General features: G+C 30.5%; 10 protein-coding genes across 10 annotated transcripts; 4 read left to right on the forward strand and 6 right to left on the reverse strand.

The window, feature by feature from the left end:
* Nucleotides 1-977: 977 nt before the first annotated feature.
* GO595_009819 (uncharacterized protein) lies at nucleotides 978-1,442 on the reverse strand (the record flags this gene model as incomplete). Its single annotated transcript, XM_067923547.1, has 1 exon — nucleotides 978-1,442. The coding sequence occupies one exon, from the start codon at nucleotides 1,440-1,442 to the stop codon at nucleotides 978-980; it is 465 nt and encodes a 154-aa protein (XP_067770129.1).
* An 8,216-nt stretch (nucleotides 1,443-9,658) lies between these two features.
* Nucleotides 9,659-10,129, forward strand: GO595_009820 (40S ribosomal protein S14; the record flags this gene model as incomplete). The annotated part of the gene is made up of 1 exon (XM_067923548.1): nucleotides 9,659-10,129. One exon carries the CDS (start codon nucleotides 9,659-9,661, stop codon nucleotides 10,127-10,129), a length of 471 nt encoding a protein of 156 aa, XP_067770130.1.
* Nucleotides 10,130-10,364: 235 nt separating this feature from the next.
* GO595_009821 (Phosphofructokinase family protein) lies at nucleotides 10,365-11,345 on the reverse strand (the record flags this gene model as incomplete). Its single annotated transcript, XM_067923549.1, has 1 exon — nucleotides 10,365-11,345. One exon carries the CDS (start codon nucleotides 11,343-11,345, stop codon nucleotides 10,365-10,367), a length of 981 nt encoding a protein of 326 aa, XP_067770131.1.
* Nucleotides 11,346-16,533: 5,188 nt separating this feature from the next.
* Nucleotides 16,534-17,109, reverse strand: GO595_009822 (ribosomal protein L13e; the record flags this gene model as incomplete). Its single annotated transcript, XM_067923550.1, has 1 exon — nucleotides 16,534-17,109. The coding sequence occupies one exon, from the start codon at nucleotides 17,107-17,109 to the stop codon at nucleotides 16,534-16,536; it is 576 nt and encodes a 191-aa protein (XP_067770132.1).
* Nucleotides 17,110-17,200: 91 nt separating this feature from the next.
* GO595_009823 (NAD(P)H-hydrate epimerase) lies at nucleotides 17,201-17,851 on the forward strand (the record flags this gene model as incomplete). Its single annotated transcript, XM_067923551.1, has 1 exon — nucleotides 17,201-17,851. The coding sequence occupies one exon, from the start codon at nucleotides 17,201-17,203 to the stop codon at nucleotides 17,849-17,851; it is 651 nt and encodes a 216-aa protein (XP_067770133.1).
* Nucleotides 17,852-18,206: 355 nt separating this feature from the next.
* On the reverse strand, nucleotides 18,207-19,214 carry GO595_009824 (Ser/Thr protein phosphatase; the record flags this gene model as incomplete). Its single annotated transcript, XM_067923552.1, has 1 exon — nucleotides 18,207-19,214. One exon carries the CDS (start codon nucleotides 19,212-19,214, stop codon nucleotides 18,207-18,209), a length of 1,008 nt encoding a protein of 335 aa, XP_067770134.1.
* Nucleotides 19,215-19,707: 493 nt separating this feature from the next.
* On the forward strand, nucleotides 19,708-23,268 carry GO595_009825 (intraflagellar transport protein; the record flags this gene model as incomplete). The annotated part of the gene is made up of 1 exon (XM_067923553.1): nucleotides 19,708-23,268. The coding sequence occupies one exon, from the start codon at nucleotides 19,708-19,710 to the stop codon at nucleotides 23,266-23,268; it is 3,561 nt and encodes a 1,186-aa protein (XP_067770135.1).
* Nucleotides 23,269-23,590: 322 nt separating this feature from the next.
* GO595_009826 (surfactant B protein) lies at nucleotides 23,591-24,850 on the reverse strand (the record flags this gene model as incomplete). The annotated part of the gene is made up of 1 exon (XM_067923554.1): nucleotides 23,591-24,850. The coding sequence occupies one exon, from the start codon at nucleotides 24,848-24,850 to the stop codon at nucleotides 23,591-23,593; it is 1,260 nt and encodes a 419-aa protein (XP_067770136.1).
* Nucleotides 24,851-25,426: 576 nt separating this feature from the next.
* On the forward strand, nucleotides 25,427-25,843 carry GO595_009827 (ribosomal protein L23; the record flags this gene model as incomplete). Its single annotated transcript, XM_067923555.1, has 1 exon — nucleotides 25,427-25,843. The coding sequence occupies one exon, from the start codon at nucleotides 25,427-25,429 to the stop codon at nucleotides 25,841-25,843; it is 417 nt and encodes a 138-aa protein (XP_067770137.1).
* A 27-nt stretch (nucleotides 25,844-25,870) lies between these two features.
* On the reverse strand, nucleotides 25,871-27,097 carry GO595_009828 (EH domain-containing protein 3-like protein; the record flags this gene model as incomplete). The annotated part of the gene is made up of 1 exon (XM_067923557.1): nucleotides 25,871-27,097. One exon carries the CDS (start codon nucleotides 27,095-27,097, stop codon nucleotides 25,871-25,873), a length of 1,227 nt encoding a protein of 408 aa, XP_067770138.1.
* Nucleotides 27,098-27,208: the final 111 nt, after the last annotated feature.

The following is a 27,208-nucleotide window of genomic DNA, read 5'->3' on the forward strand; positions in this document are numbered from 1 at the left end:
CAGATTATCAATGTTTGGAATAGGCAATGCTTAGTTGTTAGGATAAAAAATTGTTTTTTTCTAATATTGATAAAAAAATGAATTGCAATCCAAGAAATAATTTCAAATTAATTTAATAATTTTATTCAATATTTTAAGTGAACAATAAATTCATTATTCTTCATTTATATGTATTTTTAGGTTCATTTGTTTTTTTGTTAAGATTTACGACCTCTTGAAGAAAGATCATTTAGCATCTGGTTAGTATAACTATCACGAAATTATTCAGGTGCAAATTTTTTTTTCATCTTCATATCTAGGAAAAAAATGGCGGTAAAAATTAATTAAACGAAAATCGAAAAACACGGCACTTTTAGAATAAATCATATAAATTTATCAAAACACAAGATGCATATTTTAAATCTGTTTTTTTGGTGAAATTACGAAAGGAATCTTTGATTACTCTTGAATATGAAATTAACTATTAGTTTTCTAACTATATTCAAAAAAAATAAAATATAAATATATTGTATAAAAAAGGAAAATATCATTTTCAGAACGAATGTTGATACAAAAAGTGGATTTTTTTTTCCTTAAATCTACTTTTTTGAAGAATTCACCAATGCACTTTTTGCGAAATATAATATCATCACATTATTAACTTTAATTATGCAAGAAATCATAAAAAACCATAAGCCGTTTTTGAGAAAAATTCCATATGAAGATTTACGACCTCTCTATAAACATTATATTGTTTGGTAAACTTATCTTTAAAAGCAATTATTATCTTATCAAGACATGATTGTTATAGGTTAATAAAAAAAAGTGAAATTTCTCCTTATTGATGACTGAAATTTCCATCTTGTTGAAACTGGAATTTACTCAATTTATTTGAGAAAAATTATTGTGTCTTGGCTTTTTGTGCTTAAATTCGAAAAGTAGTAAAACAACGTTTTTAATTTTTATTTTTGTTAGAGTTGGAAGTTTCCACCTGTTTTCTATTTCCTTGGAGGTCTTTGTAAACGATTCGGGCAATATGGAGGACCTGGTGGACAATGCCATCCTGGTGGGGGTGGACCTGGAGGATGGCAACGTCCACAACAATTTGGAGGTGGACCTGGAGGATGACAACGTCCACAACATTTTGGAGGAGGTGGACCTGGAGGATGACAACGTCCACAACAATTTGGAGGAGGTGCACCTGGAGGATGACAACGTCCACAACATTTTGGAGGAGGACTTGGTGGTGAACAAGATTCCGAAGATGGCCTTGAAAGTGGTGATGAAGTTGGTCTTGAAAGTGGTGATGATGGTGGACTTGAAAGTGGTGATGATGGTGGTTGAGTTAATTGTTGGTTGTTTTTATTATTATAAGGCTGAATTCCTGTAGTAGCTCTATTGTGAATTCCATTATTATATGGTTGTATTCCAGTAGAATTATTTAAGGAAAGCTTATTGGTCATTTATAGTAATGAAGTCATTCACCCTTGTTCGAATTCAAAAGCGTCAACATTGTTTTTTTCAATGTGATTTGCAGAAAAACCGTCTATTTGATTGAATTCCTTGGCATATTTTTATTGGCATTTTTTTGGTTTATCGGAAAGTAATAATGTTTACAAACAAATGTAATGGAAAACTTATTATAAAAAATTATTGTAGTGAAATTAAAAGTGTTACATCTAGAATTTCATATTGTTGAAATCCATACTAGGGAACAAATTACACATATGAGAAAATTAATTTCTATAAAGTTAATTTTAGAGATATCTTGATTTCAATGGATTTTAAAATATAAGCAATTTCGAAAAATGAATTTCATGGTTTTATGTTTGATTTTGAGAAACAGCCTTCAGATAGAGTCCACTTTTTATAACATTATTCAAAAAGTGATATCGCACGATTAGACAAGAACAACTAACGTTTTTGCTCAACGAAACAACTACAATAAAAGCAGATAATGAATACCCTGAGCCTCTTTCTATATTCTTAGAACCACTTTCTAAACTAAAAAAATTAATATTTAGTTTGATTGAAGAAACTCTTGAATCAACGGTACAGCAAACAATGAAATTATTTGATTTAAATTTTCCTGATTCATTTAATGTTATAATAATCAATTTTGTTTATTATGCATTTTCAATAAGAAGGAATGGATTTGATATTTATTTAAATTATTTAAAAGAAATTCAATCGAAAGAAGAAGAAATCAATTAAAATATTGTAAAAATAACTACAATTTATGTTAAATATTTATTAAAAAATCAATCACAAGAATCATATTATATAATACCTTAATATTTTAATATATGTTTAAATATTTTGAAACAGCTCTTCATATGCTGTCAAACAGATAAAATATAGAAATAGTAAAATTGCTTTTAGAAAATGGAATTGATGTTAATGCGTTAACGCAAAATGAATTCATTGGATATGTATTTTTAGGTTCATTTGTAATTCCATTTTCCGCTTCACATGAGGTACCCGTATATATGACACTTTTTTAAAGAAGCCGGTAAATGTTAAAAACAACAGATGAAACAAAACTTAAAAGCCAAACAAGAAGAATTATGGAAATTATTACTTGAACTTAATCAATATGTTGGTGAAACCGAAATTGAACTTGATTCATCTTTACAAAATGTTGTTGATAAAAATTCAGCACCTGATTGGTTCAATAGTGGTTTTGTATTCACACCGTTAGTTCTTGCATACGATCATGAAATTCATGAAATAGAAGATGATATTACTGAAAAACAAGAAGAACTTTCTGAATTATATAAACAATATTGCCAACAAAAATCGAAATTCTCAAATTCAACCAATCAAGAAATCTCAAAGTTAAATGATAGCATCAAATCTCTTGAGAAAGAAATTAACGAACAAAAAATTAATACCAATTACTCAACTGAAAATATCTCATCCAAAGATCCAAACATCAAATTGATTTCTGAAAAGCTTGCAAAACTGGAAGAAACGCACAGTCGACTTCTAGAGGAAATTGAATCCATCGTTATGACAACCAAAGAATATCTTGAAGAAATCGAAGTTTCCTCAAATCAATATGTTGTTTTTTGTGAAAACCTTAAAGCTAACTCAGAAATCCTCGAAAAATACAGATCCGCTGCCAAGCAATTCAGAAAACTATTTGATGAAGCGAGTTCTTCATCTTCTTTTTTAAACGACCGTTACTCGGATTTGAATGATTCGGTTTCAAAGCTTTACAACAAAAGGAACTCCCATCAAAACGAAATCAATGAATTACAAGAACAACTAAAAACCCAACAATTTTTCACCAAAAAACTTGACAAGTTGAACATAGAAATTACTCAAAGCACAGCACATCAAGAAGAATTAATAAATCAATTAATCGATGCATTAACTCAAACAAAAGTTTCAGAAAGTAATGGCCAAAAATATGCAATTGAAGTGTCTTCTTTAAAGAATGAACTTACACAAATTGATAAAACACTTAAACAATATAAATTATATTTTTCTCAAATGATAACTGAATATGAATCACAAGCAAAAGAACATTTTACGTCAATTGAAAACGAATATAAAAAACAAATAATTGAACTCGAAACAGAACAATCGAAACTTCGATTTGATATCAATGCAAAACATAACCAAATTGAAATGACACAACAACAAATAACAGATATCGAATCAATTGTTAATGTACCAAATTTCACAGTAACAAATTCCGCAAAATATTTTGATGAATATCGAAAAGCTGCAGAAGAACTTTTCACAAAGAAAAATGAAATACTTTTAAACATATCAAAAACAAATGAAAACATAGAAAATTTAGTATTAAAATCAAAGTCTCCAAATATTTCGAATTATAAACTAGAAATTCAAAAACTAAGTCATCAAATTTCATCAGAAGTATCAAACCTTAAAGAAATACAACTAAACAATCAAAGTATTGAAGAAAACAACAAAAAATTAAAAGATCAAATTGAACGATACAATCAAATTCAACAAATTTCAATGAACCAAATTCTGAACGAAAAAGATTCAAAAATTTACGAATTAACACAGAATATTGAGAACTTTACACGCGAAAGTGACTCAAAAATTAATGAAATTCAAAATGAAATTATTCAATTCCAAAATATTACAAATAATAATATGACTAAAACAAAACTAAGCAAAACAAAATTTGATATTTCTCTTAAAGAACAAAATGAAAATATCAAACAAAAGCAAAAAGAATTTAAACATATTCAAACAATTTATTTATCAAATAAAGATGAAATTGAAAAAGGCGAAGCAATTCTTCAACAAGCAAATAATCAAATTAAAATGTTGAGAGTTCATGTCAATGAAATAAAACTAAAAGAACAAAAGTTAATAAAAAATTATGAACAAATTAATAAGCAAAAGATAAAATTAATTGGAGAAGTTGAACAAAAACAAATAAAGCTAATGTCTGTTGAAAGTCAACTCGAAGTAGAGAAAAAAAGATTTCTTCAAGGAAAATATTAAATGCATATGTTTAATAAATTGTATTTATATTTATTTTTTATTAAGATAAACTTCAAAATGCATAAAATATGTGTCTTTCTGTTTTTGGGTTAATTTTGATGAACTGAAACTGATTAAGAAATTCCTTTGTAAAGTGTATTTAAAGAATGCTTTGAACATTATTTTTGTGTGTGGGGTAATATCATCGGGGTGGGACCCCGACTTCAGAAATTTTGTAATCACTTTTTCTTACATATATGAAGCAATGCTATTGAATATAAAATAAAGTCTTTAATGATATTTATGAAAACAAATTAGAAAAAAATATAATCAAATGGTATTAAAATCAATGATTTAGCATCTGTTTGTCTAGGTAAAGATCATGAAATTTTATTACTTTTTGATTAAAGAAGGAATTGATGTTAATGATGATATTATTATATTGTTGAATATTCTCTTCAAAACAAACAAGTTCCAAGACATATTATGTTTTTTGCATCAGAAATAGAAAATATTGAACTTGTGAAATATATTTTAGATAAAGGAATTGATATTAATACAAATAGAATTTAATTTAATAATTTGGAATTTATTTTAATGAGAATGGATAAACTTTACTTGAATTCATTATTCTCAAAACCGAAAAATATTTTATAAATTAAAGATACAATGTAATTGATTTCGCACATAAAGAACTCCTTATATTTTGTTTATTTTATATAAAATCATAAATATTCAAACAAGAAATAGCTGAATTGCCAATGTTTTAAAAAAGGATTAATTTTATGATGATGGAAACATCTTAGATAAATGAACGGCACACCAAATTAAAGCATAAATTCCGTTCTATAACATATATTCATTATGTTATTTAAAAGTGTGTTTATAATGTATTAAGGCTGTTTCTTTGATTGTCGTCTTAAAAAATCGATAGAAATATTTCAAAATTGGTTTGAAAAACGACAATAAAACAACAGGTTTTTAAAAGTTTAACCGTGAGATTTTAAACTTTTGAGATAGCCGATGTATAATTGGTGAAGGTCTATAGATATATTACAAGCTGAAAAATGAGGATCTTTCTTTTATTCAGCATTTCGATCATGATGAAACGATTTATAACCGATACAAAGCTTATTACACCTTATATCATTCAAAAAGAAATATTACAAATACAAACCCACGAAAACAAGAAAGCTATGACTTACAAATGTGATGGGGATGTATCAATTAATGAAATTATGAACAAAAAATTTCAAAGATTTCATAATAATTATAAAGTTTTGATAAACAAATTATTTTTAAATTTGATACCATATAATGAATCTACAATAGTTGTACATCAGAATTTTAATAACAAACGAAAAATTCCAAGAGCATATTTTTCAAACATTTTGGAAAAATACTTTGAAATTGATATATTTGTCAAAAATGGTATATTTGATAAAACATATAACAAATCTTATGAATATGTATATCCTATAAAACGTGAATTTTCACATTTTTTGATGATGCGAAACTACAACGAAGAAGGACCAAACATTTTGAATGTTTTACATCATTTAACCATCATTTTTTCAATTACATTTCCGGTTATTTATATCAAATTTTATCAGAAAAACACAATTTCAGTTCAGAAAATATTAACGACCAAATATACATTGAAAGTAAAAGATAAGAAAAAAACTGAAAATATTTTTGTTTATATTTTTGTTTTTGTTATATTCTTTATGAATTCTTATCAAATATATAATGAAAATACTTCAACACTTACAATCATAAATTCAAATGAATTTTATGAAATTTCTCAATATAAAAATATAACAAAATTTATAATTATCAGTGAAAATATTTATTCAATTCCAAGTAATTCATTTTCAGAATGGGCTTCAGTTGTTTCAGTTGATTTTGGTAACTCGGTATCAAATATTGGAGGTTATGTGCTTATGTCATGTTTTAATTTAGAAACGATTATAATTGGAGAAAATGTTACAACAATTGGTGATGGAGCATTTTCAATGTGTTCATCAATCAAAAACATTACAATTCCAAATTCAGTTACAACAATTGGAAGTTATGGATTTTCATTATGTTCTAATTTAATGATATTAACACTTGGATATGGAATAAGAAAAATTGGAAGATCAGGATTTGGGAATTGTTATAATCTTGAATGCATTTATTATTATGGATATTCAGAACCAGAAATTAGTGAAAATGCATTTTATAATGTATCAACAAGTGTTATCACATATCCAACATATGTAGGAAGTAAATTTGGACATTTAGATGTTGCCAAAGAAAACACGGAAGGAATATGCGAAACACTTCCAACACATTCATTTAGTCAATCGAATACATTTACAGCATCACTTCAAAGTGATATTTCATTTTCATTATCATTTTCATATACATTAACAATTACATTATCAATTACACATTCATTAACTATTTATGAAACAAAAACGAAAACATTTTCATTATATATCAATAATTCGACATTTTCATATATTGAAACAGAATTTATTTATTACAATTACACGATTGTTATTTATTCGACTTATTATAATTATTATTCCAATTTCTTTACAATGTTTTATACTTCCAATGAAAATTCACCAAATGGAATTACGACAAATGCTTTGATTGGAATTATTTGCGGATCATTTGCATTTGTTTTGATCATTGTTGGAATTGTTATATTTTTAGTGAAAAGTAATAATAAGAAAGAAAAATCGAATTCAAAGTTACAATTCAAGGACACGACAACGTCAAGTACAAAGCAAATCGAAGAAGTAAATAGTTTAGTTGAAGATATTGTGAAAGAAGATGAAGACAATTGGCTATGAATAAAATGTGTAATAATGAAAATTTTTTGATTTAATTTTTATAAAAAATTATGTGTTGTCATATAAAATAAAATGAAATCATATTAACGATAATATCATTTTGACTTTAAAATGTTAATTATATGAAGCAGCACTTCATGTGGCTATTAAGGAATTAGTAAAATTACTGTCAGAAAAAGAAGGGATTAATGTTAAAAAATAATCATTTTAATAATGTGGTATTTATTCTAATAATATTATTAAATATGAGACTGAACTTTATATAGCAGTAGCAAATAATATTGAAACTGTAAAATTACTTAAAGAAAAAGAGGGATTTGATATTAACACACAATATATTTATGATAAAAATTTGATATATATTTTAATAATTTTTGATATGTTTTAATGATTTGATATTCATTTTAATGATTTGGAATATGTTTTAATAATATAAAACAGCAGTAAAAGGTGATTATCTAATTTAAGGAAATTAAAAATTTTTTTTAAAAAAGACTTTAAACATCAAAAAATAAATATTTGTTTTTAATTTAATATAAATAAACTTATTTTTTAAATGAAAAATTATGATGAAATTTCAATAAGAAATTTTGAAAAATATATATTAACATTGAATCATTTTTGATCGTCGATTCAACGATAAAGGTGTGAAAAAATTTAAACGTACATCAACTATGGTGTATGGTGTTCTTCTTAGGGTTCAAAGCTCAATTAAGAATCAAAATGCACCAAACTGTATTTTACTTTTATCAGAAAAAACTACCATAGGTAGAAAGGGTCAGATTCGTCTTGATACATCAAAAACAAAAGAAATCTCAAAAATTCATTCAATCATCTACCATAAAATAATGAATTCTATGGAAATTTTTATCATTGAGGACAACAATTCGCTTAATGGAACTTTTGTTAATGGGAGAAAAATTCATCGTGTTCAAGTTTGTCATGGAGATGAAATTGTCTTTGGCGGAGGTTCAAATTTTAAAGTTGGTGATGTTGTTTTTTCAACTCAATCTTCTGAATGTCGTTATAAATTTTATGTTGTTCAACCACCAGTTCATTTTTGTCCAAACATTAAAATAAATGCATCACTTATGAGTTCTGGGATTGAAGAGCTATGTCCAATTTGTTATTGTCCTCTTATATCTTTTGAAAAATTGCCATGTAACCATCAATTTTGTCAAGATTGTCTTCACAAATGGGCAAAATCATGTATTAAATCTCTTCGTCCTTGTGTGTGTCCTTTGTGTAGATCACCATTTTCTTATTCTGAGCTCTCACCAGAGGAAGGTATAATCAAATCAAATTCGATAGAAGTATATTCAATTGAAAGTTTTCTTGAAACAATTGGAGTAAGAAGCTGCAAAATTGTAAAAGCTGTGAACATATTCAAATTATGGGATGAAAAACACAACAAATGGTTTTGGAAAATATATGAAAAGGTGAAGAACAATGAATTAAGAAGATATATATTTTTACACCTGACAAAAGCAAATGTTTATCATGTCATGAAAGCTGATGTTAATTCCTTAGAAAACGCTATATCGAATCTCAATGGAATACCAAAAACATCAAAAGACGAAATGATAACAGAAGTAATGACAAGAATATTCTATCTCCTAAGTCCTGAAAAGAAAAGACTTTATAACCCGAAAAAATGTTTGTAATTAATTAAATATAATAAAACATGTTTCACTTTCTTAATATGAAAATTAATTATTCTCATTTAATCTTTAAACAGTTTAAGCTTAAATACTTATTTTAATCATGTTTTTATTAAAATTTTCAAGCAAAATACATATTCTTTAATAAAAAATTTTTGGCTTCTTTCATCTGATTGTTTGAACTTCTGGTTTTTAAAAGAAAAAACTTAGAAAACCAACTTGTTATTTGTTTCAAAAAGGTTGATCTAAGAAAAGTTTGATGATTCATCAGATGTAATATTACTAGTATCACACTGTTGGAGATGCACAATAACCCTAGGCTTTATGTCTAACGTTTTAGTGTTTGTGAAGATAAAAGATTTTTTCCCCTTTTGTTTTTTAATAGATTTATTTTGATCTTTTGTGTTTTTCGTTTTTACCACTCCACTGCTATTGGGCTTTGGTTTTTTCTTTAAAATTTTCTCTTCTTCAATAAAAGATTTTTGTCTTTGAATAATAATATCTGGAATTTGTTTTTCTTCACTTTGTTTTTTCCCACTACTAATTTTATGTTTTTGTACCGGTTTTAATGGTTTGCGATAATTCCAATAAGAATCTCTGTATTCTGTTGTATAAAAATTGCTCATTATGATTCAAACGGTTTCTATAGATGGGGTACCCCACTCTATACGGAGGTTTTTTCGGTTTGGCCGGCCTTTACCAATGTCGAAACCTGCTGTTGAAGCAAAGCAACAAACAACAAAGAAAACAAAGGAAGAAGCTTATGTTGGTCCAACCAAGGCACAAAACGAGATTGCCCTTGGCGTTGCTCACATTTATGCAACAAAAAATGATACTTTCATCCACGTTACAGATCTCTCAGGTGCCGAAACACTTGTCAAGGTAACAGGTGGTATGGTTGTTAAAGCTCAACGTGATCAATCTACACCATATGCTGCTATGCTTGCTGCTCAAATGGTAGCTGCACGTCTCAAGACAATGGGTATTGATGGACTTCACATTAAATTCTCTGGTAAGGGTGGTTCATCACGTCGTCTCCCAGCCCAAGGTGCTCAAAGCGCTCTTCGTGCATTAGCTCGTGCTGGACTCAAGATTGGCCGTATCGAAGATGTTACTCCACTCCCACACGATTCTACACGCCGCAAGGGTGGTCGTCGTGGACGTAGGCTTTAAATCATTAAAATTTCAATATTCAAATATCAATATTTACTTATGTTGACTTTTCATTATTTTAGAGAAATGATACGATACCTATGCATTAAAAGTTTTTAAAAATCAATTTCTCCTGATTCCAAATCAAATGAAAATCTCTATTAAATTCCGTTTGTAAATCCAAAAGCATAAAAAGCGCTTTGGCTCTAAAGCTTGTGTACTTCTTATTTCAGTTTAAATCAATCACATTTTTTACTTAATACGAATTTGTCATCTTAAATGCATTTAACAATTCCGTTATATCCTTCTTTGAGTTTGCTAACATTGAAAAGGGTACCAAGCCTATCTTTCCATTATTCCATGATACCATGGATTCGTTTTCTCCATTGATAAGTGCATGTACTGCTTTATTACCCATTTCTGTACCAAGAATTCTGTCGAATGCCGATGGAGATCCTCCTCTCTGTACGTATCCTAGGATTGTTTCTCTTATTGCAACATCATTTTCTCCATAGTGATCACTCAGATAATTATTTAGAGCCTTGATACCCGGTTTCCATCCGGACGATATGATACAAAGGCATTGTGTTTTACCAAGTTTCGTTGTCTTATCAATGACATCTGCAATTTTCTTTAATTCGTTTTCATCTGATATTGAGTCTTCTGGCGTGAGACAGACCTCACAACCAGACACAATAGCAGACCTTAGTGCAAGAGAACCTGTGTGACTTCCTTCTACCTCGATTAGGAAACTTCGATTTTTTGATGAGTCACAACTTCGAATATGGTCGATGCATGCCATAATGTTATTCACTGCTGAGTCAACGCCTAGTGAAATTTCTGTACATGGAATGCTGTCTTGAAGATCTGATGGAATTCCAATAACATGAATTCCATTATCAATCAATTTCTGTACTTTTTGGAAAGACTCTTGGCCACCAATGACAACAATGCCATCAATAGATCTTTTGTTTAAGTTTGCCAATATTTGATGAAAATTTTTATCAATTTCATCTTTTGGATTTGTAGATCCAAGAAGGCAACCTGACTTTCCAATAATACCACTTACAGATCTGCTTGTGATTGGATGAATACGATCTTCAAGAAGACCACGAAATCCCCATTCAACACCGTATATTTTTATTCCTTGGCCAATAGCACTTCTAACAACTGATCTGATAGCTCCATTTATTCCACAATTGTCATTTCCACTTGAAAGAACAGCAATGCTTTTCATTCAGAATAGAAATGACCAGTCATCTCACAAAAAGTAAATTTTATACATTCAAAATTTTGCCAACGGCTTTGAAAAAAAATTTTGGGTACAACTTTTTACATCACTCTTTACCTTTTGATCTGTTATCAACCAAAATAAAACATTAAAATGACCTTATACTTCAAAAATTTCCACTTTTTGTCTATTAAGTCAAAAGTGTTAAGAAATTCTTTTACTGATTCATAAACAAAGTATGATTAAATTTCATCATCTTAAAAGTAAAAAAATATTATTTCCTTTTTATGCATTTGATAAATTAGTATGATTTACGCAGCGTTTCTTGTAAATAATAAAACCTGCGATAAGTAAAATTATTACTAAAATTACTACACATACTATTATTATAACAAAATTATTCGTTTTTTTAGTTTCTTCTAAAACAAATGTTTTGTCTTCCATTTGCTTTCCCCTTAGAATATATGGTATATTGTTAAAATCGAATAAATTTTTGCTTTTTGGTGATGTTGTAATATTTAATTTCAATTTAGAATCACTCCAACTATTTGGACTAAATTGAATAAAAGATAATGGAAGAGCTAAAGAATCAAGATAATCTTCTAAATGTAAATATAAAACAAAATCATCAGGGTTTAAATAATTTGAGGAAATACTCGTCATTGGGTCATCAAAATGCATTTCTATTGATGATTCTTCTTTGCAATTATTAACTAAGGTCAATTGTGGGCTATTATGACTGAAATATGGATTTATTATGATTCCAATATTATCTTTATATTTTATAGAATACGAATCGACTTCAAAATGTTCTTCATCAATTTTAATTTCTTGTACAAGATGAAAATTAATTTGCTTTTTAACAGCTTGTATCTTTTTCTCATATCCTGGGTAAACAATTGCACGATTTGCTATAACGTTACCACTTTCAAATGATTTAATGATAATTGTATCTGCTTTAAAATCCCCATCAAAAATAACATGCGCTTCAAAACCAATAACTGGAATTTTCTTTGATACATCTCCTCCTTTTACATATAATTTTTTGACATTTTCTGTTGTAGCAATAGCAAGCATTGGACATGAAATAAATGAAAGATCTAATTTATAATTATCTTGAGTAATTATAATTGTTGCTGATTCGACATTCTTTAATTCATTAGAAAGTGTACTAATATCTTCAAATTCCTTACAAAAAATCGAATTTTTTAAATTTTCAATGATTTCATAAGCTTTTTCACAATTCGAATCTTTTCTTTTTTGGGTACATTTATTAAAATATATTTGAGCAGGTATATGTAATGTTGCCAAGCAAAGTACTTTATTACCGTAATATATTGTTTTATGCCTTGGTTGAAGGCAGAAAATTGATGAGATAAGAAGAACAATCATCAACCAAAAACAAAATGATGAACTAAATTTTTAAAACATGACTAAAAAAATATCATAAAAACAAAATCACAAAAACATTGAATCGAAGTATAATAAATTTTTCGTTTATTAGAAAATTCTATTAAAAAAAAAAGTTAAAACTTCAACATACACTATAGAAATTCATCCTTTTTTTTTCACAAATCAAATTTTTTAACTAAAAAAAATTTAAAATTTCGGGTTCATCCAAAATTGACTGTTTTTAGAATTAGCTTCATCCATATGGATTTCACCGATAGTAATAATTTCATTAACACCATTTAAAACATTAAGTAAAAGTTTTGAATGATGGAAAATGATTTGTGAAATTGTATTAAACGGTCTATCTTTCAGGAAGCTTTTTGGCAAACAATTAAAAGTTTTTTGTTTCCTTTGTAATAAATCGATACAAACGAGATCATTACAACCACTAACACTAAATGCACAAATTTGGGCTTTATCATGAACTTTAAATGTAACAATTTTTGTTTCTTTATGGTACACAAGTGACGAAGTTTCTTTATTATTGCCTACCTTCTCATATAAATAAATACCATTTTCATAACATACCACAAATGATAGTTTCCCATCAGAACAATTAAATATTTTAAAATCAAATGGATTATTTTTAACTTCGTTAATATCAAATTTATGTAGAATAGTTCTATCACCTTTTCTAAAATCGAATGTTTCAAGTTGACTTCTTGAGCACACACAAATAATATCCGAAGTTACATATGAAGAAGAAATTATTTCACCAAAATCAATTTGTGTTTCTAATTTTTCTTGCATGTCTAAATCATATATAGTTAAATGAGTCGAATTCTTTTCATATAATAACATTGTTTTGCCGATTGAATCGGCTTCAATTATTAAGTTTTCATTATTAGTTACATTTAAATTAAAAGCAGCGCGAATAATGAAACCTTCATATGAATATATAATACATTGATTTTTTTCATTTAATGTTATTATTAATGGATATGAATAATTATCAATGTAATAAATACGTTTTATGATACAATTAGAGATGTTTTTACAATCTATATAATTATTTCCCCAACTTTTTATATTAATATTTCCTTTTTTATCACAAAAACCAAAATTATCATTAGGCAACAGTACAAAATTTGATGTAATTTCATACGAATGAGTATATATAGAGATAATGCCTAATGAATTTTCTGGAAATTGGATCTTTTTTGGTTTTCTTTTTATGCAATTATCATTAACTTTATGTATAACATAACGTGACATTTGTTTTTCAGGTGATTTTAATATTTCATAAATTGGTGATAATATTAATGACATGTAATCTTGAATTAACTCTGTTGAAAATGGTGTAACATTTCTTATTTCTATAGCTTTTTTTGATATAAATGGATATGGATCATTGCATAACTTATCATATGTTTTTTTGATCTCATTTCCTAAACCTGTTTTAATATTTTCGTTTCCTAATTCTGTTTCTTTATTTTCATTTCCTAATTCTGTTTCTTTATTTTCATTTCCTAATTCTGTTTCTTTATTTTCATTTCCTAATTCTGTTTCTTTATTTTCATTTCCTAATTCTGTTTTATTATTTTCATTTCCTAATTCTGTTTCTTTATTTTCATTTCCTAATTCTGTTTTGTTTTCATTTCCGAATTCTGTTTTATTGTTTTCATTTCCTAACTCTGTTTTATTATTTTCGTTTCCTAATTCTGTTTCTTTATTTTCATTTCCTAATTCTGCAATATGTTTAGAATAATAATATGAAATAGCGGATAATATTTGGTAACGTATCATATAATTTGCTTCATCAATTTTTGATATTATGTATTTAAGAATAATAAATTGTATTTCAGTATCAGAAAAATTAACTAAAAATTGTGTTAAACAATATATAATTGCAACTCTTAATTCAATATTTTTTTCTTTATATAATTCCGAAAGTTTCGTATATAAATCATTTATTATATTTTCATCATTTATTGATGTAGCTAATATCGAAATCAATAAAATTAACCAAATTTTAGTATTTATATTTTGTTTTTCGTCCAAAACATTTAATATATTGAACCAATTTAATTTTAAAGTTTTAAATATATTTAAATAGTTTATTGATTTATACAATAAAACCACTACAAATATAATTGGTATTGGTGATATTTGTTGTTTATGATCATCATTAAATGATCGCAATATTAAATCATCAAAAAATTTCATCGGTACAAAAATTTTTAAATTCGAAAGTGAATCTTGATAACAAAAAAATTTAATTAAACAAAATAATAATGAATTAATATGTATACATTCCGATGTTCTTTTTTGTAATAACATAAATAACATTTGTGGAATTGGAAAACTTAATGAAGCAACTAATGTATCATTTGAACGATCGATATATATTGCTAATGCATCACATATCTCTTTAATTGGTGGTGATTTTAATGATAACATTGATGATATATATGAAATATGTGGAAAAAAATTGTTTTTTTGTTGAGTTGATGTAATTTCTAATTTTGTTTTAAAAGAAGTTAAAATGTCTTGAAGAAATTGTGAAAAAGAAATAACTGGATTTTTCGGTTGTTGAACTCGAAATAATTCTGCGTCAAGTCTTAAATCAAATGTTTTCCATAAATTATGTGTAGTAATTGATTGAAGAATATTTTTTGGTATTTCTGGATAACAAATTGGGGTGACCCCAAAAGACGATAGAATTCTGTACGCTAAGAAAAAGTTGGACGTGATGCGTGCGATGTTTCTGTCCTTATAAAAAAATTGGAAAAAAAGATCTTTATCCATAACTTCATATGCAATGGCTTCAACTGTATTCTTTAATAGGATTTGTATGTCTGCAAAAATTTCATCAAACGGAATTTCTTCAGAAGTATCAATATCTTCAACATAAAGTGGTGTAAGAAATGTTAATGGGCCATTTTTAAAACTTACGTAACGGCGAGAATGCCATAGTAAGGCCATTCGACCTGGTGAAATTAAACAACTTGTAAAAATATCATTTGGTAAATATGATGTACGTGGCATTACTTCATTTGGAGAACAAGAAAAAAAAGCAAAGGTATCAACATTCAATAGATCTTTAAAATCAGAATAAAATTTACCTGATTTATCAAAATCCAAAATAAAAGATGAACACTTTTGCAAATCACGATCTCTTAGAACGTAACGCAGTGATTTTTTTTCATTTTGATTGATTTCCCCACAGGTAAAATAATAAAATTGAATACGCTGATTTGGGTGTATTACTTTGGATTTTGGAATCGCTTTTTCCCAACCTGGTTTTGGGTTAAAAAGCATATGTGGTCTATTCACTTTAGGAAATGTTAATTTGAAGATTGAGGATATCTTATCATGAATTAAAGAAGGTTCATCAAATGAATCTTCTAAGTTATTCCAAAAGCAAACAGAGTTATGCAATTGATCCTGAGTTTCATTGAAAACAGATATTGGAATAGAAATAATAAAAAAACAATTAACTGTTATTGTGGGTTCTGGAAATTTTATTTGTTGTCTGTCTTTTACTTCTTCATTTTGGTGTCTATCAAACCAATTATCGAAAAGAGGTTCATTTGCTAACAAGGGTTTACCAGATTGATTTCGATTCATTTTAAAATCCATTTTCTCGTTAACAGGAAATGTTATGTGAAATTGTGAATAATGAAAAAAATGAAACAAATTTTTCCTTTTAACTCAGATTAAAAATGATACTTACAAAAAAAATGAATTTTATGTTGACGTGATCCATTCAAAAAAATTCAATCACCAATTGTTTAATGATTTACTTCTTGTGTTTAGCAGCCTCTTTAGCCTTGATTGATGCTCTCCATGCTTTATGGGCTTGTTGCTTAGCCTTGAAGAGTTCTGTCTTCTTTTCTTCTTCTTTGATTACGCGCCATGTAACCTTCTGATCAACCTTTGGAAGAGCGAAAAGAGAAGGAATAGATTCACCAGCTGGAAGCTTTTCAGTCTTTGTGTGTACACGAACCATCTTGGCCTTATAAGCCTTAAGACGTTCAATGTTGGCTTGCTTGATTTCGTCCTTTGTATGAACACGGAACTTATCCATGGCAATACCCATGAATCTGGCACGTGATGGTTCAAATCCGGCAGCTTTAACTTCCTCAACTGTGAATCCACGGCCAAGCCTTACCTTGCGGTTGTAACGAACTGTTGGGCAATGAACGAGTGGGCGAAGTGGACCTTCGACTGGGCGTGGTGCGATTTTCTTTGCACGAATTGCTCTTGCGATTTGACGCCTCTTCTTACGAGCTGGGTCATCGAAATAGAATTTAATGCGGCGGAACCAGTCCTTACGAAGGTGATCATTTGGAACGCGATTATTTTTGCAAACCATTCTTGAGAGAAAAAGGAAGGACCAAACCGTTTAAACCGTTTAATGGGGCATCCCAATTTTGTTCTAAATGTCTTTTGTTACTGTAGCTGAAATGGTTAAAGCTGAACAACGTGCAATAAAGCAATTACTAATTCCTAGTAAAGTACTTATGCTAAATGCTGGGAAAAGTGTGGCTGAATTTATTTTGGATAATTATTCGAAATCAAAAAAAATTGGTATTGCTGTTGGATATGGAAATAATGGTGGCGATGGATTTGTTTCTGCATTATATTTGAATAAGTATGAAAAAGATGTTAAAATAGTTTCTTTGGGAAATAAACTAACATTTTCACCAGATGCTAACTTATATTTATCTAAATGTCAAGAGGAAAATATAAACATTACATTTCCAAGTGGCAAGGAAATACAACAAAATACATATTTTAAGGATTGTGACCTAATTGTTGATGCATTACTTGGAACGGGATTCCAAGGTGAAATGAGGAAGCCAATAGCCTCATTAATCAAAAGTATTCCACATGATGTACCAATAGTTTCTGTCGATATTCCATCAGGTTTAAATGGTACAACAGGAAAAGCAGACAAAAATTGCATCGTTGCAAATCAAACAATTACATTTGCTCGGCCAAAAATCGGAATGAAAAATAATGAAAAATACACAGGAAAATTAATTGTTACTGAGATTGGTATTCCGCCAATTTGTTTTGATGACAATGAATGGAACAAACTTACAAATAATTAAATTAAATTTTTCGCATTATTACAACTAAAATTCGGAATTTGTGAACTTTAATTAAGAATTTGAGTTGATTTAGTGACTTGTGATATGAAAAGATAAAATGCTTCAACAAAAAAATCTTTAGGCGCGTTTATATTTCGTGAAATTCAAAATTTAAAATAGAAATATCTCTAAAACTGTATAAGAGATTTAATTTGATAATTTATTGCAATAATTTTTAAAATCAAAACTGCAAAATTTAGATAACATTTTACTCAATGAAATTTCTATTGATTAAAAAATAAAAGAATTTTAAATAGTTTAATATTTATTTTTTGTTTTTTTGCTTTTATTTTTTATCATCTATTTTAAAAAGATTTTATATCTGTAATGGAATTGCATTATTATCGTAAAGCAATTCAGGAATCTCAACCATCTTGTTCATTTGGCTAATGTCATATATAATCCATTCTGGAATTATAATTCGACGTTTCTTCATGTCACTTTTTGTCAGCGGTTTGAAACGATACGTTTTGGTTGTGAGGTCGCCGAAAAATGCAATTGTTGCACCAAAATTACCAATTCCACAGTAATCGGTATTGCTAAAGACGGTTATACAACGCTTTAGCGGCGTATCATAGCCATCAATGCATGATTCATGTGATCGAATCATTAGATCAAGATTGTTGTTATCAAGAAATAGATCAAGTTTCTCTTGGTTGAAGAAATATCCTGAGCCTCTGTCGCTTTTTTGGAATCCATTTGAACAGATTAATGGATCACTCCATACTAAATCGTTTGCAATGTCATTGTTTGCTGATATGCTAGGCTTGGGGATTGTAAGGATTTCATTGACGTCGGTAAGGTGTGGAGATATTCCGCCATGAACGCAAAAACATTTGTCATTGATTATTGCAGCGAATGGTAAATGCATAAAAGATTTGATTATCTTTCTATAAATATAAGGAGTTGTTTTTCTAAGGCATTCTTGCTTAAAACCATAAAATGAAGATATTGTTTCGCATTCATGATTTCCACGTATCATATAAATGTTCTGTGGGAAAAGAATCTTAAGGCAATATAATAAGATAATAACTTCGAGGGAATTTTGTCCTCGATCAACATAATCACCCAAAAATAGGTAATTTGTTTGGGAAGGGTAACCATGTTGTCCTAATATACGAAGGAGATCATCGACGTTACCGTGTATATCTCCAACCACCATAAAGTCGCCTTTGATATTTAATAAAGACGGCTCAGATGCGAAAATATTTTTTGCCTCTTTAACTATCAATTCTAGTTGCTCTTCTGTTGACACGATCTGTGTATTTTTCATTCTCGCAACAAGAATTGAAAAGATTGTCGAGTAAAGAGTGTGTTGGCGCATCTTCCGTTTTGAAATATTTCAATTGTTTTCTATGAAAATTTCAAATTTAAATGTCACTTTCGAAGGGCCAAATTTTTGTGTGTAAACACTTCAATTATTTTTATCACATATTCAAATAAAGATTTTGTGAATTTTGGTCCAAAGCTTGATGCCCTTGTCTCATCGGGGAAACCTTAATTTTTGTAAACTTTCCCACATAAAAATGATAAGTTTTGTTTTTAACAAATCTATGTATTAGAATGTTTAGTGTCTTTCTATTTTATTTAAATGTTTTAGACTTCGAAATGATTCCAAAAAAAGAAAAAAAAGTTTTCAAAAAACCTTTTCTTTTCGAAAGCATGTAATTAACAAAAATGTTAAAATGAGTATTTTAAATCAAGAAGTCTTTAAAACTCGAAAAACACAATCCAAAATTTTTTTATGCGTGAACTTGTTTGTCAAGATAATTTGGGGTGCCCTGAATGATCCGTTATCTTTGAAGAACGTTTGTTCAATGCAAATCAAAGAACATTGGAAAGTTGTTCACACAATTCATGAACAAAACATTCCAGTTTATGCAGTTGCAATTAAACCTGAAGAAAAGCAACTTCTTGCATCTGATGGAGCTCGACTTAATATATATGATCTTACAAATGGAACATTAATTGCAAATCCAAAGAGACATAGAAATGTAATCTATGCTATTGCATGCTCAACTCATGATCCATACTTTGCTACTGCAGGCACAGATGATACAGTTATAATTTGGAATTCAAAAGAAAATAAAGGAATTGTCAAATTTACAATAACTGGATCAGCATCTTCCCTATCATTTAGTCCTACAGCTCCCAAACTTCTTGCTTGTGCAGGGACTGAAATTTCTCTTTGGCATCCACAAATCAAACAAGTTGTTCCAATATCTACATCATCCAAAATTTTATGTTCTGCTTGGTCACCAGATGGGAAAACATATGCCATTGGACATATTAATGGTACAATCTCAGTTCGAAATGTTGAAAATTCACAAGAAATTTATACATATCATTTACAAGTTCCAGTATTTGCATGTGCATGGTCAAATGAATTACTTCTTGCTGGCGATTGGGATAACAAACTTACAGTACATAAACCACGTGAATCACAGTTAGTATGTACACAAAATATATCTGCCCAACCATCAACAATGATTAATTTCCAATCAAACTTATTGGTAACTGATATAGCTGGGAAAGTTACTTTGTATAATGATGATGGACAATTATTATCTGAAGTTCTTGATACAAAAGAATGGATTTGGTCAGCATCAGTTAGTAGTTCTGATGGATATTTAGCATTAGGCCTTGATAATGGAACTTTAGCAGTTTATTCTCTTGGTATGAAACCAGTTTATTCATTATTTAATTCTTCATTTGCAATTCGAACAGAACTTACTAAAATTCAACTTAGAATTCTTGAAACAGATCTTGTTGAAGATGTCGAATTTATTAAACCTGTTCAAGGTGTAGCAGTTACAGATCATCAAGTTGCAGTTCGCTTTTCAGACGAAGTTTCAGCATATGAATTCGACGATATAAACGGGCACCTCGAATTGACTAAGATCGGGCGGTTTGACACAAATTTCAATTGTACAAAATTCTTTGTGTTTTCTGGCACTTTTCTGTTTGTCTTTGAAAAAAGCATCAAAATCTTCACACAAGCCGGCGCATTCCAGCGTGAATTTAACTTCAGCTCAACGATAAACGACGCTGCTATCTGTTCCACAGTCTTAGGGATGGAAGGGATTGTCGCCGGTTTTGAAGATGGACAAATTGTCCAATTATTCGTCAACCATCGATTCCCACACGTCATAGTCCGACACGACAAACCGATCCGGTCAATAGGTATATCTCGTATGAAGACCAAAATTTATGTGATCGATTCTGAACATCGATGTTGTGTCTACGACGCTATTAGCTCAGCCTTACTATACATAGAAGAAAACGTAAACGAAGCAGCATGGAATGATTTATGTGATGACTTAATCGCATTTAGTGATGGCGAACGAATCAATGTCAAACCTTATGACCTACAACGCGTTACCACCAAATTTAAAGGCCATTTAATACGCTTTTCAGGGTTAACATGTTATACGATCAACAACTCGACATTATCGGAAATCGATATATCATTATCAACAGTTGTTAAATCATTATCACGAAATGGGGACTTTGTACGCGCATATGAATTAGCCACATTCGGATCAACAGAAGAATCATGGAATGAATTAGCTAACGCAGCATTACGTTCACGATTTATATCGATTGCGATTAAATCTGCTTCGCATTCACGTAATTATAAGTTATTACAATTCATTGATAATATGTCACAACTTTTAACCGATACCAAATTTACACAAGATCATTTAAACGCTGAAATTGATGCGTATACAAATAACTTTGATTCTGCAGCACGTATTTGGATGCATTTAGGCGAGAACGAAAGAGCAGTACAAATGTATTTCGATTTACGACAATTTGATAAATTAAAACAATTTTTGTCTGGCGAAAGAATGAAAAAGTTTGCATTAACACAAGCAGAATCATTCCAATCTATGGGTGATTTAGAGTTAGCAGCCGAACTTTATATAATTGGTGGCGAGTCATTAAAAGCTGTTAAATTATTAAATGAAGCAAAATTAATTGAACCATTGATAAAGATATCGAAGAAAATCGAGCCAACTGAAACAGAAGCATTACAATATGCAGCGGATGCGCTAATGAAACATGACTTAGTTAAAGAAGCAACTGATTTATTAGCTCAACTTGATGATGTTAGTTCATTAGCTAAAGTTCGAGTATATACAAAAGATTGGGATGAAGCTTTATCATTAGCTAAAATGCATCCATCACTTTTGCCAGAAGTATTTCTACCTTTTGCTCGACATTTGTTTGAAAACGAACAATACTTCGAATCTCTCGTAAGCTTTTTTATAGCAGGTCGAGTGGATGAAGCATTGAAATATCTGAAGATTTTGCTATCAAACGCCATCAAAATGAACCGCTACGATAACGTGGCATTCTTTTTGTATGGAAGGAGTTTGGGATTGGCATCAATCTCTGAGTCACCTGAAGAAGGTGAGCTAATTGTAGAAAGCGGAATGCAACTTGCGAAGGCTTACAGCGCTTTCGGTAGGTTGAAAGAAGATTTAAATTCTCCATTTACTATTAATGAAAGAGGATCTTCTTTTTATTTAAGTAGATTCGTGGTGGCTTACATTAATAGTATTAGGAAAGGAGAATTTAAAGATAAATATTTACATTCGTTGAGTGATGAATTAATTTCCGGAATTTCATACTCAGAAGCTTTGTTTTCTTTGCTGAATGAAAGCGAAAACATGGGTGAATACAGGTTAATGAAGTGGTGCGCTGAACAATTGGCTCTTTATGTCGTACCACCTGCTGTCCAAGAGGCTGTTGACTTTGCGATTTTGAGAACTTCCGGTTTGAATGACGATGAAGAGACTGAATTTTGTGAACGATGCGGTAGCCGTTTATTTTCATCGTCTGATGGACCGTTATTATGGTGCAGTGAATGTAAGTGCCCTATCGTTTTTAGCAGTTATTCATTCAAAGTAATTCAATTGGTGCCGGTCAAAATTAACGGTCTCGAGGAAAGTGAAATTGAAACGATACTAAAAAGTGACCCGCCAATTGATGGAACAAATGTAGATGTGGGTGATATAATTGACCCTTCAAGAGCTGTGGATGGAGAAGAATGTCCAGTAGTAGGAGCTGACAATTTAAAGAAAATTGAGCCCAGTTCGATAATTACATGCAAGTGGAAAAGCAATGCAAAGGTTAAAAATTCGTATATCTTGAACCCATTGTTGGAGTCGGTACACAGATGTAGAGGCTGTAACTCGATCTTCAATGATGAAGATTTCGAATTGACATTTTTGGAGAATGGATGCTGTCCAATCTGCAAGACGCCACTGGACTACGAAACTGAAGGAGAGTTCTCAGATACCATTGACTCATATTCGGACTTGTTGAAGCAGTTACGAAGTTTTGCTGATTCCGTACCGATCGATTTCTAAATGTAATAATGATAAATTTATGAAATATATTAAACGAGAATATAACTTTTATATAAATGTTTCAGACATTTTGGAAAATTTACCACATTTTGGCTTTAAAGAGATTTGCAAATGCTCAAAACATGAATTTTCAGGAAGGGTGGAGCATCGATAGCAATTATTCCTACTTCAGTAATCAAAGCACATGGCTGCCAGCAATAACTCAGTGGAAGTGGCTAAAGCCGGCACATACACAAGTAAAAGAATTAAATTTCTGATAATTGCAATCAGAAATATCCAATACTTAAAACCAGAATTAAGTCAAGACGAGAATTTTTATTGCTTAGCAAAGGCTTAACTTACCGCAAACGTTAAGCTTTGAGAGTCCGTCAGCGAGCCAGCTGATAACATTTGGAAGGTACTTGTTAACGATTGATGAGCAGATACCTTGTCCAGCAGCTGGTACCTTGTTGCAAAGCTTAGCTGCTTGTGCGGCGACTTGTGATGTGATGGATGTGTCCTTTAAGATTGTGACGATGCCGCCAACGACTGTCTTGCAGACGTCACATGCAACACCGTTGTCGAGTCCTTCTGGGATTGGGATAACAATGATTTCGTCATCGTCTTCTTCTTCAATGTCGAAGTCGAGTTCGATGTCGTTACCCTTGCAGTAGCCGAGCTTGGAGCAGATCTTGGATTGTGAAAGCTTCTGGCTGAGCCAGCTCATGATTGGGCCGACGGAAACCTTGACGATTGTCTTGCAGAGAGCAGCGCCAACACCACCGCTGATTAAACCGCATGCAGCTGTAGCGGCAGCCTTAACGACGGCTTGGACAATACTGTTACCCATAGCAGCTGAGACGAAACCAACAGCCTTCTTGCAGATGGCGCAGTTGTCAGCGTTGGAAAGGCCAATTGGAAGTTCGATTTCGGTAACATAGTCATCATCGTCCATTTCGAGGTAAAGTTCGAGATATGCATCATCATTTTCATCATCATTGGATGAGCAGATGTTGAGCTTAACACAGACTTCGGAGGTGCTGAGACCAGAGATGAGGTAATCGACAAGCTTTGGAATGTACTTAGAAACAAGTGAGTTGCAGAAGTCACGACCAATCTTTGGTAATTTGGCACAGAGCTTTTGGGCTTGTTCAAGAACTTTGGATTCAACTTGTGTTTCAGTGAGGATTTGAGCAACTGTTGAAGCAAGGTGCTTGCAGATGGAGCAACCGATTCCGTTTTCAAGACCTTCTGGGATTTCGATGTATTCGATTTCATCATTATTGGACTTGCAAAGACCGATCTTGTCGCAAATGGAAGCTTTAGAAATACCACTTACAATAAAGGAGATAACATCTGGAAGATAATCACTGACGATTTTCTTGCAAAGGTTTTGAGCGAAGGTGCTAGAGAATTTTTGGCAAAGTTCGATTGCTAATTGAGCAATTGCTGTTTGAACCTTAGCATTGTCCATGATATCGGTTATTCCTGTAATAACATTCTTGCAAATTGAGCATGCATCAGCATTTGAAAGGCCTTCTGGGATTTGAATTGGTTCAAGTTCCGAGTAACTTAATGTGCTAATCAAGAGAAGAGCAAACATATATATGACTTATGATCTAACGTTGTCATTTGACAAAGAATTGACAAGCCAATGCTGTCATTTGACATTTGTGGGTTATCATGAACTTTTTGTGATTGAAACCCGGCAATTGCCACAGAAATTTTGTAAACAAAAATTGAAAGTATATTTGGTTGTCAACTGTAGTGTTGCACTAAATTTTGCAATCGTTAAACGTTCAATAAAAAAGGAAAACTAAATTCTCGAAAGAAAAACAATAGACAGAAGCTGTTTTCTGTTAACTTAATATGCCTTTTACATCTAGATAAAATCCATACATAAAAACATGATTCAAATGTAATTAACCATACCATATCAAAAACCCAATTCATTTTATGTATGTGAAATACAGGTAACTTCTCATGTTTTTACGCGTTCATAATGAAATTTTGCAATAACGATATTATAATATTTTGTGAACTGTCTCCAAAAAGCACGACACAACGATACATTCCTTTTGAAAAAGTTCTATCGTGTTTTACAAGAAAGCTCGAAAGATTTTAATGTTAATTATTTAACAATGGCTGTCAATTTGCGTACGGTTTTGGCCCCTCTTTCATGTCAGGCAAAGCCGAAGCAGCAGCAAAAGCAGCCGAACAAGGCCAAAAAAAGCAAATCAAGAAGACAAGGAATTTCAAGAAGTTCCAAAAGCCAAAGGCTTCTATTCCAGCAAAGAAGCCACAATATGAACATAAAGCAGTTCAACCAGTATCATTGAAGCGCAATGATTACAAGATCATCAAAGGTCCAGTTACATCAGATAAAGCATCACGCAAGCTTGAAGATGAAAACACAATGACCTTCTATGTTGATATCCGTGCCAAGAAGCCAGAAATTGCCGCTGCCATCAATCGTCTTTATCATGTCAAGCCAGTTAGCGTCAAGACACTCATCACACCCAAGTTCCTCAAGAAGGCATATGTTCGTCTTCCAGAAGAAGTTGAAGCAATGAATCTTGCAAACGAAATGGCATAAACAGTCTTATCATTTATTTAACTTTATCTAATCATTTTTAATTTCCCTATAGAACTGTTCCAACCTTATCTTTGTCTTCTTAGAGACTTTATCTCGAAAGTCTTCGATTTTCTTCATTTCGGTTGCCGACGGTTTTAACGCAAACGATACGATCCAAACCGTAACCGCTACAATTAGAACCAAGTACAGTTGGGAAGAAAACTTGATACGACGCGAATTAAAAGCTGTAAAGAAATATCCAATTGCAATTCCGGTTAAAACAGAAGAGAAAATGAAGAACTTCTTCCTTTTCCTCATTACTATTATAGCAACTTCTGTGGCACGAGTAATGGCATTTAAGTCATTGGAAAGCTGGGAAAGATTGGATTGAACTGTATTATCAACTGCTTTTTCGATGATCTCGCAAATATAATCAAGTGAGTTCGAGGTTTCATTTGAATCTTCCAAATCATCGTCATCACCAATACCATCTTCGTTGCTTTTCATCTTTTTGAGATCTTTTTGCGGGAGGTGAAATGGACGAACATCAATTGTAACTTTGGAAACTTTGTTTGTGAGTGTTTGGGCTATTGATGCAACGATCCTGTTCCGTTCGTTTGAGTCTATTGAGTCTGATTTAGAAAGGAAGAAATGAATTTTATTCCGACATTCGATATGCGATTTTTCTACAAAATCAAGAAGAGGCTCTGAAAAGGCTTGGCCAATTGGGTCATTAAACACAAAAATGAGATTGGCATGACGTGAAAGATTCAACAAGATTTGTTCACTATCATAAGCAAGCCGAGATTTGTCTGGAATAAGACCAGGTGTGTCAATAAAAGTAACAAGAGATGATCTTTCTTTCACAGGAAGTCGTTTTTCTGTTTGGAGATTTTCAACAAAATTTGGAATATCTTTGTATGCTTCAAGAAAATCAAAAACTTTTATAGTAGTATTTCCATCAAGTGTTTGCCTTTTTCTCCCTGTTGTGATAAATGTGATTTTGCTGGTTTCAATTGCTGCTGAAACTTTCTGAATATTATCACCAAAAAACCAGTTGACAAAGCTTGACTTCCCAGTGGAATGTCCCCCAACAATTAACACAATGACTTTCTTTTCAGGTTGAAAAATTTTTCTTTTTAAAATCTTTGAAATTGAAGGTAATGAAGAAATTTCTAAAAGCCCATATTTTTCATGAGTATAGATGGAAGCAACTTCTTCTAGAACACTTTCTCTCTTTGAGAGAGTTAATGTTCCGATTGTTTCATCATCCATCAAAGGTTTGACATATATATTTTTATTCAAAGAAAAATGACAAAAAAAAGAAAAAAAATGGAAATGAAAGCAAATCAAAACGAAGCAAAAGCAATTCTAAAGTGGAACAGT

The sequence above is a fragment of the Histomonas meleagridis genome, assembly GCF_020186115.1.
Source record: "Histomonas meleagridis strain 2922-C6/04-10x chromosome Unknown contig_95, whole genome shotgun sequence".
NCBI lineage: Eukaryota > Parabasalia > Tritrichomonadida > Dientamoebidae > Histomonas > Histomonas meleagridis.